The 15,000-nt window shown below is 42.9% G+C and overlaps 1 protein-coding gene across 11 annotated transcripts in view; it reads right to left on the bottom strand.

Moving 5' to 3' along the window:
- Positions 1-15,000, bottom strand: part of LOC147025745 (RNA-binding protein Musashi homolog 2-like) — a 203,108-nt gene that overhangs the window by 68,394 nt on the left and 119,714 nt on the right. For all 11 annotated transcript variants that reach the window (XM_085880447.1, XM_085880442.1, XM_085880448.1 and 8 more), the window contains 2 exons: positions 10,899-10,981; positions 389-506 (listed from right to left, as the gene is read on the bottom strand). In XM_085880447.1, the coding sequence (XP_085736573.1) occupies positions 389-506; positions 10,899-10,981 (201 nt within the window). The remainder of the gene's footprint in view (positions 1-388; positions 507-10,898; positions 10,982-15,000) is intronic.

Here is a 15,000-nt window from a genome sequence, read left to right as displayed (position 1 = left end):
CAATTTGTGTCAACAATGGCTTGCTGGGAGTTAAGAATGCTCTGAGTGATTCCCAAATACAGGTATTGGGTTTTGTAAAGCCAGCAGCGACCAACTGGCTGTAACGCACACACTGAAAAATACACATTTAATCAACTCCAACATAAAACATCTTATCAACTAAAAAGGATTTGGAAGAAGAGAAGAGGAAGGATCAAACACAGGAATAAAATGAGAAAAAAAATAAGGGGTGTCTGAACAAATGTTTTTTTTAGAGATGTGGAAAGTCAGTGGCAAAAGGAGTAGGAGGTAATATGGAGAAGGGTAATGATTGACAGGTGGCGAGGGAGTTGTGGGGTGGGGGGGTGGGGAAGGAGAGAGGATGAAAAGGAATTGTGGGACAATTTACCCAGCATGCCCATTCCCAGCATAAAGGCATCCATGTTGTAAGGAACTCCACGGGCACGGCCTCTCATAGAGCCAGGAGGGAACATCACTTCTTTGGGCTGCGCTTTCTTACACTCTACCTATGACAGAAAGACATTGTTTAGGCATCAAAACAAAACTTGGACCAGATCGAAGTACAGGCGGAAAGAAAAATATCAAGTAATGAACTGGCACATGGTAGAGACAAAGGCAGTGGAGAAAAAGAGATAGTGTAGTGAGGAAAGAGACAAAGCAATGAAGAGTGAAGAAAAAATGATGAGGAGCATAAATTGTGTGCGTTTCATTGGTATCTTCATAATTTGGGTTTCAGAAGATGGAACGGAGCCCTCCCAGGACTCAAAGTATCCACCTTCGTTTCGGTGAAGGATCACAATTCATGCCCTAAATGCAGGTTTCAGAAGGTCGAACAAAAAACTCACAGGTCCCAAAGTAGCCACCTCCATGTGTGCGTGCATATATCTGTGTGTCCGTGTGCATGTATGTGTGTGCACGTGTACACGCCACCGCCACCGGTTGTCATCTTCATTCGCAAGTCTCCAAGATTGAATGGAGTCTTTCCTAGTCCCGAAGCATCCATCAACCCAGCAAGAACCACGACTTATGGACCAAGCAGACTCCTTCTCATGCAACCTCCCATGTGACCTCTGGGGTATGCCCTACTCACCCGCCCAGACATGGCGCCCTGCTGCCACCGGTCATCATCCCACCGTAGTTCGGTCTCGGTCTCATCCTTCCTTGGTGGGACGGAGTCGGCAAAATCCAACAAAATTGCAGGCTGCCACCAAAACGCCACGTCGATCGACACAACTCTGGGCACGACATACACAACCCTTGTCTTCAACAAAGCTGCCACCCTCGGCTTGGTTCTCACTCCCATCGAAGTAGTTGTAGTTGACATGGTCTCGATCCCACAAAACTCGGCCTCTCCAGGCTTCAGCGGGTGGAATTGTGTAAGGAGTAGTCGTTAAAGTTCAGGCTTTCATTCTCGACAGTATGGGGTAAATCCCCATAAATAAATCTGGGGGTAAATCCCCAGAAAATGACAAATCCCACCAAGCTGCAGGGCCAGGGATGTCATAAACGCACATTGAACGGCGTGATTCCGGGCGCCTTGTGCGTGGTCCTCATTACCATCAAAGCTACCATTTTTGACTTGGTTCGGTCTCTTCCTTCTAAGATTAAACTTCTCGGAAGCGGTCTTCGCTGCCTTCAAATTTGTATTTGACGAAGCCCTGGTTCCTTTCCGTCCCAGGCAAGAGGGAGGCGGTAAAGCATGTCGCCTCCCCCTCACTGCCATTGTGTGTGTGTGTGTGTGTGTGTGTGTGTGTGTGTGTGTGTGTGTGTGTGTGTGTGTGTGTCAATACATATATATATATATATATATATATACATATATATATATATATATATATATATATATATACATATATATATATATATATATATATATATATATATATATATATATATATATATATATATATATATATATATATACATATATACATATATATATATATATATATATACATATATATATATATACATATATATATATATATGTATATATATATACATACACATATACAAAAAGAAAAGCAACAGCCAACAAAGTTTGCACTTAAAGGTCTACAGAATCAGAAATTCATGTTTGGTTTAATGAATAAATAAGGCTTACTTAAGACTTAAGTCATTTTTTTCTTGAATAAATATCTTCAAATGAACATTTTAATGTTTTTTGGTGTCCTCGAACACTCAATTGGCCAAGCCTTTCAAAATACAGCGATGTGATGCCGTCATGACGTGACCCGCTACGTCACCTCCAGGATACTTTTGCTTCGGGACTTGTGTTTACGTGCAGCCTACATACACTCTGACAAAGTACTGAGAATGCCATTGAGATGCATTGTTGCTGGTTGTAGAAATACAACCAAAGATGGTGTGAGTATGCAAGTTTTCCCCAAAAGATCCAGCTGTCAGAAAAATTTGGACAGTCAAAGTAAAACTGACCAGAGGAAAGTGGCATGGCCCAATTGCTTCAAGCCTCATTTGCAGCGTCCATTTTGAAGATAACTCGTACGACACCGGCATGTATTCCCAGTTTGGGATGAATAAATTGAAGTGATTGAAAGCCGATGCGATCCCCACGAAGATGACAGATAACTCTAATCTATTGGAAAAGAAGAAAATTGACAGAACAGCTGCTGAAAAGCGCGAGAAACTGAGGGTAAGTAGCGTTTTTTATGACCTAGCATTTCTATTTAGTATCGACCATGAACGTCACAACTTTAATCAATCAGTAACTTTGTACGTGACGGATCAGACATATGTACAGCTGTAAGCAGGGCTTATAGTAAATGCTAATATACGTGTAGCTTCCATATGCCAAGCAGATCGATAATCTACAGAAACAGAGAAAACTATGAAATGTTGAAATGTTTAATCTCCAAAACAACTGTGAAAAGTTTGACAGCAAACAATCAACTTTCACATTTCAATGCCTATTATTTGCGGACGCCTGCCCCGATGGGCTGGCATGGGTCGCACATGTAGGCACGGTGGGCACAAACATTCAGGTCTACAGAAACAGTGCGCAATGTAGGATGATACCTGTATGATGTCAAAAGAGTCTACATGTTAGAACCTGCAATAATTATTGTCTGACTTTTACTTCTGAGTTTTATCACTTTTGATTTATGAGCACGTTACGTGCAGGGCGATTGCATCACCCCAACCCACCCTTCTGACAATTCAACAAAAAAGGCTCAGCTTCCTCCTTCCAACTCTATCCCATCTTTACTCTTCCAAATCCAAGTCCTCACCCTTCCCCTCCCAATGCTAAGTCATTGATCCCTTTCCACAATCAAGCCTTAAAATCCCCCTCCCCCTCCCATCAAAAGTCTTCAATCCTCCTTCCAATGTTGTGCCATCTTTACTCTCACCCTCCTCCCACTCATAAAAGCAAACAGGCATTCCCATGTCAAAAGAGCGGAACATGTAACGCTTTCTGCTCCCCTATCATGCTATCACTGGCTTCACAAAAAACTCATCAGGGAAAATCAAAAATTATGTAGCACATTTTTTGCCAAACTCTATCCCCCCCCCTCCCCCTCCACACGTCCCTGGAACACACCCCCTAAAATATTACATAACACTCAAAGAAAACCCCATCCTATTTCATACCTGTTATAATCCTGGAATGCTATTTATCCCATTGTTTTTTCAGTTACTAAGAACTACCAGCATATTTGTAAAAGTAAAGGTTGTACACTGCACAATGTATGTCATCAAGACCAGGCAGCAGTCAGAATCCCTGTGGTGATGCCATTGGACAAATCGCTTAGAGTGATGTAATCATTTCTAAATATGTTCAATTGCTTTCAATTGCAAATGAGATTAAGTATCTGTGGAAAAAGCAATGATGGCATTGAAATAAAGTGAATTGCTTATTTCTATATTATAAAGCAGGAGTGTCTGTCCATCCGTCACCAAACTACTCCCTCATTGGGGCTCGCCCCGCCAAACCTTGTCTGGAACGTTTTGGGGTCCCTGCCGGTGTTCTACGGTGGGTGGGACATTTCATAAATACCTCAATACAATTATGATTTTGAGTTTCGATCTGTACGAAGCTGCTCCCGATCCAGAATTAACCTCAGAACAGCGTTTCTCCTCGTTTACTTCACGAGTGTTTGTAATATTTAATTTTGTTATATTAATGGTGTAATATTAATTTGCGATTGGAACAATGCTGTTTGGAATGAAAATATAAAGAGATTGAAGTGAAAGCAGAATGAGGAAATTATGTGAGGGTTTCCACCCAGGACATTCGCGGATTCGGCATTTGTAGTTTCGCCATTGTGACATCGTAGAAATATTGTTGCGAATTTGGAAACCTATCGCACACAACATACAGGTCCTATAGATCAGTTATATCGGTATGTGTTTTATAGATAGCTTCCTTTCCCTTGTCTAATGGGTAAATAAATGTTCGTGCGCTGTGAGTTACTTTTGATAGTTAGGATTTCCTTTTATTTGTAAACACCATCAACAACGACAAGCGACAGCAACGGATTACTGCAGCTCTGCAGAGAACAACGACAACCCTCTGCTCCCGGATTGTCTGCGTGCTCAGTGGGGCAGGCGTCATGCCCCCACCCAGCGATGCACTGGGCAGTGCGCCGAGTGGGGGAGGGGTTGAGCTGCGCCTGAGCGCATAAAAGGGGAGTCAGTCAAACGGGAGAGGCAGTCTGTCTGGCTGGTCTTGGTCGTCGTCTTTGCGATAGAGAGCCTGAGGAGCCGCAGGAGCTGGTCTGGAGCCTGGGCAGAAGCTGGTCTTGGTCGTCATCGTTGTCGTCTTTGTCCTCCTCATCACGATCGAGAGCTCGAGCGACGCCAGTCCCCGCACGAACAGCAAGGGTCGCTCGCCGGTATCCGAGTTCGGCTCGCCTCTCGCCGGACCGAGTCAGCTTGAAGACCACACGAGGTGGACAGGTCCAAGACAGACCCTGGTCTTCAGCCCGACTGTCCTCCGGGCAGGAGGTCCAAATAAAGACCATTTGGTCCGATTCTTTGGGTGTGTGTGCGTGTGTGTGTCCGTGGGCCCGTCTGCTAAGTAGTGAATGGTATAAGTGCTTTTTGCCTGTATAATACATGCATTCATTAATATTCGGTTTAGCTCTGCCCTTATGCGCTCCCCTCATCCCCCTCATTGTAAATAAACACCCCCATTTGTTCAATGTTTCAACTCGTTCATGTCCATTCCTTCATTGACTGAGCATGCTGCGTGTTGGGAAATTAGCCAGGCCGTTGCCGTTGTAACGGGATATTTGGGACCGACGGATCTCGGCGATCATACTGCTCGGATCGCTCACGGAACGAGTACGCTAAGCGGCTCGTTCAGTACGGAAGCCGTCGAGGGTGAATTTCCCCCATAGGTTGGATCACGTGGGTATTTCGGCAAATTGAAATTGGCAATCAACCCGACCCCACGTGGTCTCTCTATTGGCGAACTTCGGTACAATAAGGGACCCGTACTCCGGACTTTTCCGAAGAAGTACGATCTGAATTCCGGGCGATCGGTCGAGCCGACTCTACTGCTCCATCTGGTGGTCGTGCTCGCGGCCGACGCGTGGCCCCGCAACAATATTACCCACTTTACTTCTGTTTGGGTCAATTGCAGGAAGATTTTTTCCCCCAAGCCCTTCATGAACCGGGTGTCCAGCTCCCTCCCGTGCATAGCACGTGTACCTCGCGAGTCATTAATGTATTGAATGCGTGTAATTCATCACCATTGAGTGATGGGGCCAAAACTACATTTCAAAAAGTTGTGGATTAATTAAGACATACTTGGTGAATGAGTTGGTTCGGTGACAAGAACAAGCTGATTAATTCTGGGTAAAGGTCTGGATGCAGATCCGGCCTATCAAGGGGATTCAAATTTAAACTGTTAAGCCTGGTATGTGCTCTCCTGAGTATCGTTCTCATTACTATAAGAATTACAGAGAAGTGTTTCAAAAATACCACAAAACTGCACATTTACCATGTTCTACCTCTATGATTTACGACTTTACTAGTTGTTATTGACGAGTCTTTGACGTCATCCTGATTCTTGTTAACACCAGAAATTTCATGCACGATGTCATCCCCCAATTTCCACCTCGGGTTCATACATGTATGGTCTGAAAGCACCTTCTACATCATGATTTTGACTATCGTTGTAATCTGAGGATTCTTGCTCAAAAAGTATTCGTCAAATTTACTTTCTGACGAGTCTGAAATGAAGCGAGTTGTGCGGCCATTATCCTTTGCATGCTGATGCAATCATACTGGTGATGACATCACATCGATGATGCAATGACCATGGGAGGTTTTCTGTACTTTTTAGGGGCGGTACCAGCCAGATTGGATTTATTACCTCCACCACCGAAGGTGAAGGAGGTTGTGTTTTCACTCCTTTCTGTCTGTTTGTTTGTTTGTTTGTTCGTGTGCAGGATATCTCAAAAAGTTGTGGACAGATTCGGACGAAACCTGGAGGACAGGTTGGGTGTGTGACAAGGACGAATTGATTCGATTTTGGTGAATATCCAAATCCGGATCTGGATACGAGAGTTATTTAATTTTTAAAATGATTGTTCACCATTGAGAGATAGGGCTAACAACGATATTTCAAAAATTTATTGGGCCGGATATGTTCTCGTGGATCAGGCATTGCAGGGCAGAGGCATGCTCTCTACCGAGTGCCCTTATAATTTTCACTATAACGCCTTAAAAAATTATTGGATTTAAAAAAAAAAACCCATTCAGTTCTTTGTTTATTATATAAAAAAATTCAACATCACATCAAAAATAAAAATAAAATAATTTAAGGTCCGATTCTGTGGACCTTTAAAGGGGAACCAAAGCGCTCAGACCACCTCAACACGAATCCATCCCTTGACACCCAACAAAATAGATATGATGCATCTTTTTCCGATTTCCAAATTATAAAGTCGGTAAATTTGCGATTAAAAGGTGAAATCTTCTTTGGAAGTCACACACGGAAGTAGACCACCAGATCCGTACTGTATATGGGTTACATCGCGGTACGATTTAACTCAAAGTCAAATAATTTACGAATTTCCACAAATATGCCGAGTATATGCGTACTTCGTGCTTGTATAGTAATACAAACCGAAATGGTTTTATGCTACACCAATGGCTGAAACACCCTAAATTTGCCAGAAATTGGAAGAGGTTTGTCCGAAATACCCGAGTGTGGATGGGGCCTACAAAATATTCGCTTTTGCGCTCGGAACATATGACAGAGCACTTATGGAACAACAGAGATGACTGTATCTTGTGGTTATCCGCCATGATTGAGAGAGGAGACCATCCCCATGATTAAGCAAAAGAAACAGCTGTCGCTTAAAACTAACACCATCTCTACACAGCTACCAGGACATGTACATGGACGATTTGAGCAGTGAATCAAACACCTGTTGCCATTGCCCGACAGTTATCACAGGAGCACTTGAAAATAATTGCCTAGTATCAACACAAATTTCAACAAACCAAATAAACCACTGTATTTATAGTGGAGAAAAAGTATGTATGCATCATCTACTCCTCCGAGAGAATTTGACCTGGGACGCTAAAACTTACCCCCCCCCCCCACACACACACACCATACCCCCACAATCAGCCCCACCAACTCACACCCTCTCTCCACCCCCTCCCCCCCATTCAAAATCCCCCATCCACTGGGCAGGGACATCAACACTTCAAGGAGATGACAGTGGGACACGGCATGGACACAAATGGCATTCGGGAAAAGTATAAAATGGGACGATCCCGAAACATACAAGACAGCTGGTCATCCCGTGACGGTAGGACAAAGCATTCATCGCCAATTTTGTCCACGGTGTCCGTGCTGTTGGGTGATGATTGGTATTTCTGCTCGAGTAATACAGTGCCTTCAGAAAGTGTTCACACCCCTTGACTTTTGTCACATTTTGTTGTGTTAGAGCCTGAAATTAAAGTGGATTTAGTTTAAATTTGTTGTCACCGATCTCCACAAAATACCGCATAATGACAAAGTGAAACATGTTTTCAGAAATTTTTGCAAATTAATTAAATATGAAAAGCTGCAAAGGCTTGCGTTAATAAATATTCAACCCCATTGCTATGACACTCCAAATTGAGCTCAGGTACATCCAATTTCCTCCGATAATCCTTGAGATGTCTCAACAACTTTATTGGAGTCCACCTGCGGTCAATTCAATTCTTGGACATGATTTAGAAAGAAAGACACCTTTCTATGTAAGGTCACACAGTTGAGAGTACATGTTAGAGCAGAAACTCTACCATGAAGTCCAAGGAATTGTCCGTAGAATTCCGTCGAACTCCAAGATAGAATAGATCTGGGGAAGGGTGTAAAACAATTTCTAGAGTGTTTAAAATTCCCAAGAGAACAGGGAGCTCCATCATTATGAAATGGAAGGAGCATGGAACTACCCAGACTCTTCCGCGAGCTGGTTGTCTGACCAAACTGAGCAACTGGGCAAGAAGGACCTTGGTTAGAGAGATGACCAAGAACCCAATGATCACTCTGACAGAACTACAGAGTTCCGAGGCTGAGATGGGAAAACCTGCCAGGACAACAATCTCTGCAGAACTTCACAAATCTAGGCTTTATGGGAGAGTGGCCAGACAGCAGCTTCTTCAAAATCCCACAGATCAGTTTCAGCATTCTGAGAACCTTCAGTGTTGCTCATGACTGTGGAATCTGCATCGGAATGCATCCGAGCTCGACATGCACGGTTTCTCTTTGTAAACTGCCATTAGGATCAATATGGCTTTAGTGTGAGACACCACTGCTGAAATCGAAAAACAACACTAAGGCTTTTTTCGACATTTTGTTTTTTTTTCCCCTCGATCCCTTAAAATTATTTTTTAAATTTTCCCTTCAAATTAGACCGTGATTAATCAAATTAGACAATTCTCAATGGTTTTCAGAAGAAAAAAAAATTGTTTGGGTTCCCCTTTAAGCAATCACTACTCCATCAAATTTGCAACGAACAGGATAGAGCAGAACTAACAGCATCTACTATAAATGAATGAGGTGTGTGTGCGTGTGTGTGTGTGTCATGCTTTTTGTGTCTATAAATTACGTACGTCTGTTAATTAATTACGTACAATTGGAATGTACCTTTTCACCCTGAAGACTGCTGAGACCCCTTCAACCTATTTTTCTTTGTATACTTAGTCGAGGCTCATATAACAGCAAACACACAGAACATACAACAAAGGAAGCAGGATACTAAGAGGGGGAGAGAGGGAAGCACAACAGTTGGAAACAGGGACATCAGGAGATCTGTGGAAGAGAGAGGGATGGTGCCAGGTACACTGAGTAAACAAGATGAACACAACAGGGATTTTCAGGAAAGAAATAGGGAATTTGAAGGAGTTGGGTTTGGGATGGATTAATGGCGGTAGTAAAGATCATGGTTTTGGATGGGGGAAGATGTGATATGGTGATGAACACCTGTTTTCAAGACCTGGAGGGAAAAGTGGGATTGAAGCGCGTGTGGGAGTTTGATCCAGAGGCGGGAAATAAAGGAGGAATGAATGAGTGAAGGTGAACAGTGATTCTTGATTTTGGCAGTTTCACCAGAAGGCGGTTTGCTGGCAGACTTTTTGTGCCCTGCAGAAATATTAGGGGGACATAGCACAGACAGAACAGGGGATGCAAGGCCATAGAGCCTTGGAGAGCAGATGAAGTTCTTCTCCTGTTCTTCCTCTGCTCCAATCAGTTCATCTGACCACATGCTTGTCAAAGTAAACATCTCTCTCACTGTAAGTGGAGAACCACCTCAGCACCGTCGAGTCTGGCATTTTACTCAGGCCAACTGGCAGGGACTTCAAGCAGCCATCAAACTTATAGACTGGTCTCCCATCCCTACATTCTCTGACATCAACTCATCCTGGGTTTCTTTCAAAAATATATCTATATATATATATATATATATATATATATATATATATATATATATGTATATATATATATATATATATATATATATATATATATATATATATATATACATCTCTCTCTCTCTCTCTCTCTCTCTCTCTCTCTCTCTCTCTCTCTCTCTCTCTCTCTCTCTCTCTCTCTCTCTCTCTCTCTCTCTCTCTCTCTCTCTCTCTCTCTCTCTCTCTCTCTCTCTCTCATGCACAGACGTATCCCATCTCATCTTTAGTTGTCATTCCCTTCCTCTGAAGCTTGTGGTGAGGCAGTTGTCCTGAAATAACTTGCCTTCGACTCATGGAAGGCAAATCCAACGGAAGGCAATCTCAGTTCCTTCCACAAAGCTTGAAACAAGTGTGCGTTTACCCTGAGAAGGGTCAGGAAACAACATCTTTCTCATCTCAAGTCTGAACCCTCAAACCTGTCTCACTCCTCCGAATCCTGGTAGCATCTTATTAAGTCTGTTTCTGGTGTTTGTTCCCCCTCCATTTCCTCAAATGGCTGTAAAGCTGATGAAGCAAGGCAGTCAGATGCAAGATCCCTCCGCTCGTTGAGCTGAGTCCAGTTGTGTTGTGTTCTCAGTCCGTTGAGTGTCTTGACCGATGAGCCAATGTATGATAGCAATGACTCCATCGAGTTAATTTAATGTGATGTATATCAGTATGCGAATGAGATAAATGACTTAACTGTGTGAAGAAAAATGGAAGTTCGCTAAAGAAACAAAATATATAAACCGTCAATCACACAAGATGTTCCCTTCAATAAGCACCCCTCCCAAGAGCTGGTTGAAAAAAAAATGTTCAATGGAGGAAACATGGTATAAGGTTGGCTGGGAGTCCTCCCACCTTGGCAGATTGTCAGATGTCTGCTCAAACATGAACATAGCCAACAGGTTTGATAACTGCTCATGCAAAATCACAGGTCGACAGTTTGATGTTATCAGAAGTCAGAATAAGTGATCACTCACCATCTTGTTGTTGATTTCGTGGAAATGGATTTCGCACACTTTTTCGACCACATCTTCACTCTCAAACGTTACAAAACCAAAACCTGCCGAGAATGCCACAATTGGTTAAAAACAAAAACAACTACCTTCTAGTTTTAATACCTCATGCCGTCGGCTTGTTTATCTCATTTGTAGAAACAGTTCATGACAAACCTGATGTTCTTGAGGTCAAAAAATCTTGCATATCAATCACAGTCACCAAAAATATTGACACCCTTGCACTTTTTTCAAACAATGCACCATTTTTTCAAAAAAAATTGTTGAAATTAAAATATCTTTTGTTATCCACACATGTATTACTTTGGTTTGCAGTGGAACAAAACAAAAAAAAAGCTGAAATTTTATTTTTTTACTAAATCTTAGCTTATTCCATACAGAAATCCTAAAATGGCCCGGACAATATTATTGGCACCTTTTAGAAATCGTTTGAAATAATTAGATTTCAAGCAGGTGATTCTCCTTTACTTCTGAAATGAACTCACCTGTGGTGAGTTGCAGGTGCCTGCAATATAAAAATCACTCATTCAACCAGTTTGAATGGAGAAAAGGAGTCATTCTGCTGTTTTGTTTACTGTGTGTACCGCAATGAGCACGGAGAAAAGAAAGAAAAACCAGAGAATTGTCTGAGGAGATCAGAGACAAGATTGTAGCCAAGCATGAACAATCTCAAGGCTAAAAGTCCAACTCCAGAGACCTTGATGTTCCTGTGTCCACCATACGCAATGTTATCAGGTAGTTTAAGGACCATGGCACTGTAGCCAACCTCCATGGACGTGGCCGCAAGAGGAAACTTGATCGAAGATTGCAGCGAAGGATTGTTCAAATGGTGGAGAAAGCACCTCAATCAACTGCCAAAGGATTCAACCTGACCTTCAGAAACAAGGTACGATGGTTTCAACTCACCATCCGACGCCAACTCAATGAAAGGGGGTTCTATGGTAGGATACCCGGGGGACCGCACTGCTGAGAGAGACAAGAAAGCCTGCCTGGAGTTTGCCAAAACACACCTGAATGAGACAAAATCCTTCTTGGAGAATGTCCTGTGGGCAGATGAGACCAAATTAGAGCTTTTTGGTAAAGCACATCATCTCTATGTTGATGGACTGTTCTGAAGTGACCAGCAATGAGTCCAGATCTAAATCCCATTGAACACCTGTGGGGGAAATCTGAAAACAGCAGTTGGGGAAAGGCACCCTTCAATTATTGGAGAACTGTAGCAGTTTGAATAAGAAGAGTGGGCCAAACTGCTAGTAGAGAGGTGTAGGAAGTTCATTCATGGCTAGAGGAAGTGCTTCACTGAAGTTATTTTGTCCAAAGGCCATGATACCAAATATTAAGTCAAGAGTGTCAATAATGTTGTCAATGCCATTTCTATTTATTTTCTGATTTAAAAGGATATAGTGGGGCAACTTAGCATAACAATTGTGCATTTTGTGAGGAAAGTACCAAATTTGGCACACTAGTAGCCTATCATATTATGAACAGATTTGGATATTGGGCCATCTCAAAATTTTTGATGGCAGTGAAAAATGGCTGGCACAGCCATCAGCGGCTGAATTTGAGATGGCCCAATATCCAAATCTGTTCATAATATGATAGGCTACTAGTGTGCCAAATTTGGTGCTTTCCTCACAAAATGCACAATTGTTATGCTATATTTAGCTAAGTTGCCTCACTACTATATTAAGTTCTAAATCAAAAACAACAGTTCTGTAATATTAACGGTGAAATCAAGAATCGTGGAGACAAAATACTTTTGTCAATTTCAATTTATTTTTTTAGAGAAAATTGTGAGTTATTTGAAAAAAGTGCAAGGGTGTCAATATTTTTGGCCACAAGTGTACATATGTATACCTTTGAGGTGGATGGTGAGAGGTTGGGGAAGAGTTGGTTGGACGAGGACTTCCAATATAAGAGGTCGAGGATAAGCATAAAAAGCCCTTACAAGACACTGCCTATGTCAAAGAGCTATTTGGCACATGAAAATAGGACAAAACATTTGATTTAATCCATTCCTGAAAAAGCTACGACTGGTAATCGAGATAATATAGTTTTTGTGCTGTTTGTATGAAATCAAAATCTACAATGACTTGCCAAGCATCTACTTATTCAGTGGGATCACAGCAGCTAGTGCGGTGACTTAGCACATTATAAGCAACTATAGTGACCCACAGAACATCTACACAATGAAAAATGGTGACTTCAAGTCCTCACATCCTCCCGCCCCCCCTTTCACAAACCTGAGATCATGAACCCTCCCCTCCATCCATCCATCCATCCCTTGGGACCATACTCTGTGCAGAGCGTTGGTGCTGCCTAAGCAGTCTCCTTGGTTATTGGACACAATCCTGGATGGGTGGCCACTCCAACACAGGATACCAGCAAGCTGGGACTCATTTTGCCGACCTCGGAAGGATGACAGGCAGTCAACCCCACCTGGTATTCATTCAACAGCCTCGTGGGATTTGAACTCAGGATCCGAGGATCCCAAGCCCACCACCCTAACCATGAAGCCAACACCAGGCATATGAACCCTTCCCCCTCCCAAACCCATGTCCTCAACCACTCCCACATAGCCTCAACCTCCCATCTCTGGCCCATCTTTGCTCTCACTCTCCTCCTCCCAACCCCAAGTCTCTGTCCTCCCCTCCTGCAGCTCACAAAAGCAAAAGGTCAATCCCACACTGATCATTACATATTTCTTAATTAGCTTATTGAAACAGCAGAATATTTAACTCCTTCCCCTCCTCTATCATGCTGTCTTCTATCATCATATACCGACTTCACAGAAACTATGATCGAAACAGCAGCAGCATGGCTCCTACATGTCATGGCCCATCACGGTCGCCTGTCCAATTCACAATCCAGTAAGATATATGGAAACCCTGTAGAATTTCAACTCTCAAGTGACCAGGAGCAGCCTAACTGTACCAATAAACAATCCTAAACCAATTATCTTCTTCCTGATGTACATGCATGCACGCACGCACACACACCAACACAAAAGTTAAGCCTTGACTGACTATTCGGTTGAGGATTCTATGTTTGGGGTTCACAGATCTAAAAATGTCCCCCATCACACACACACACACACACACACACACACACACACACACACACACACACACACACACACACACACACACACACACACACACACACACACACACACACACACACGTTAAGCCTTGGCTGACTGTGTAATGGGGGACGTTCTCATGTAATGGGGGACACCTCACAGCACTCTCAGTACCAGAGTATAGTTCAGAAATTGGATTAATCAGTTTTGGTGGCACCTCATGAAGACTGAGAATCTTCCAGAGGGCATCCTGATTCACTGAATCAAACGCTTTACAGAGATCAACATCGGCTGCAAGCAGCCCCTGCCGAAACTCTCATCTGCGTTTGGTGAGGATCCAAAGAGCAAGGATACGGTCAATCGTTGACCTCTTTGGTGTAAAGCCTGACTGCTCTGGATGCTGGTGCTCAAGCAGATGATGATGAACCCTCTCAAGAATTATCCGAGCAAAGACCTTGCCCGGCACTGAGAGCAGCGTCACACCTCAGTAGTTGTTGCAGTCTTGGCGATCACCATTCCCTTTCCAGAGAGAGACAACAATGCCCCTCTTCCAGTCAGTTGGGATGATGCCTGTGTTCCAGGCAGAGCACAGAACTGTATGTAATGACATGAGCAAAACATTACCACCAGCTTTGAGAAGTTAAGCATGGATGTCACAGATCACAGGAGCTGTATCCCCTTTCAACTGATTCACTGCAGCCTGTGTGTCAATTAAAAGCTAGATGTTGTGGTATTTGTGGATAAGCATTTGTAAATGCCGAACCATGAACGAGTAAAATTGACAGTTACATGTTATACGTTTGCTGTAGCACATATCGGTGAATTGTATTATAAACTGCTTGATGTAATGAGCTAATTATGACTTTACAGGGCAGTATTGTACTGTAAATTGCCTGGTGAGATTCGTGAAGATGCTGGAACGTTCTGAGACGAAACTTTCAGTATGGACGAGAATCGCATTTGCTGGAAGGCATGGGAGCATTC

The sequence above is a fragment of the Eptatretus burgeri genome, chromosome 5 (assembly GCF_056783735.1).
Source record: "Eptatretus burgeri isolate ZD-2024b chromosome 5, Ebu_testis_v1, whole genome shotgun sequence".
In the NCBI taxonomy this organism is placed as follows: domain Eukaryota; kingdom Metazoa; phylum Chordata; class Myxini; order Myxiniformes; family Myxinidae; genus Eptatretus; species Eptatretus burgeri.
The sequence above is the reverse complement of the archived record's forward strand: the minus strand, read 5'-3'. Positions and strand labels throughout refer to the sequence as shown.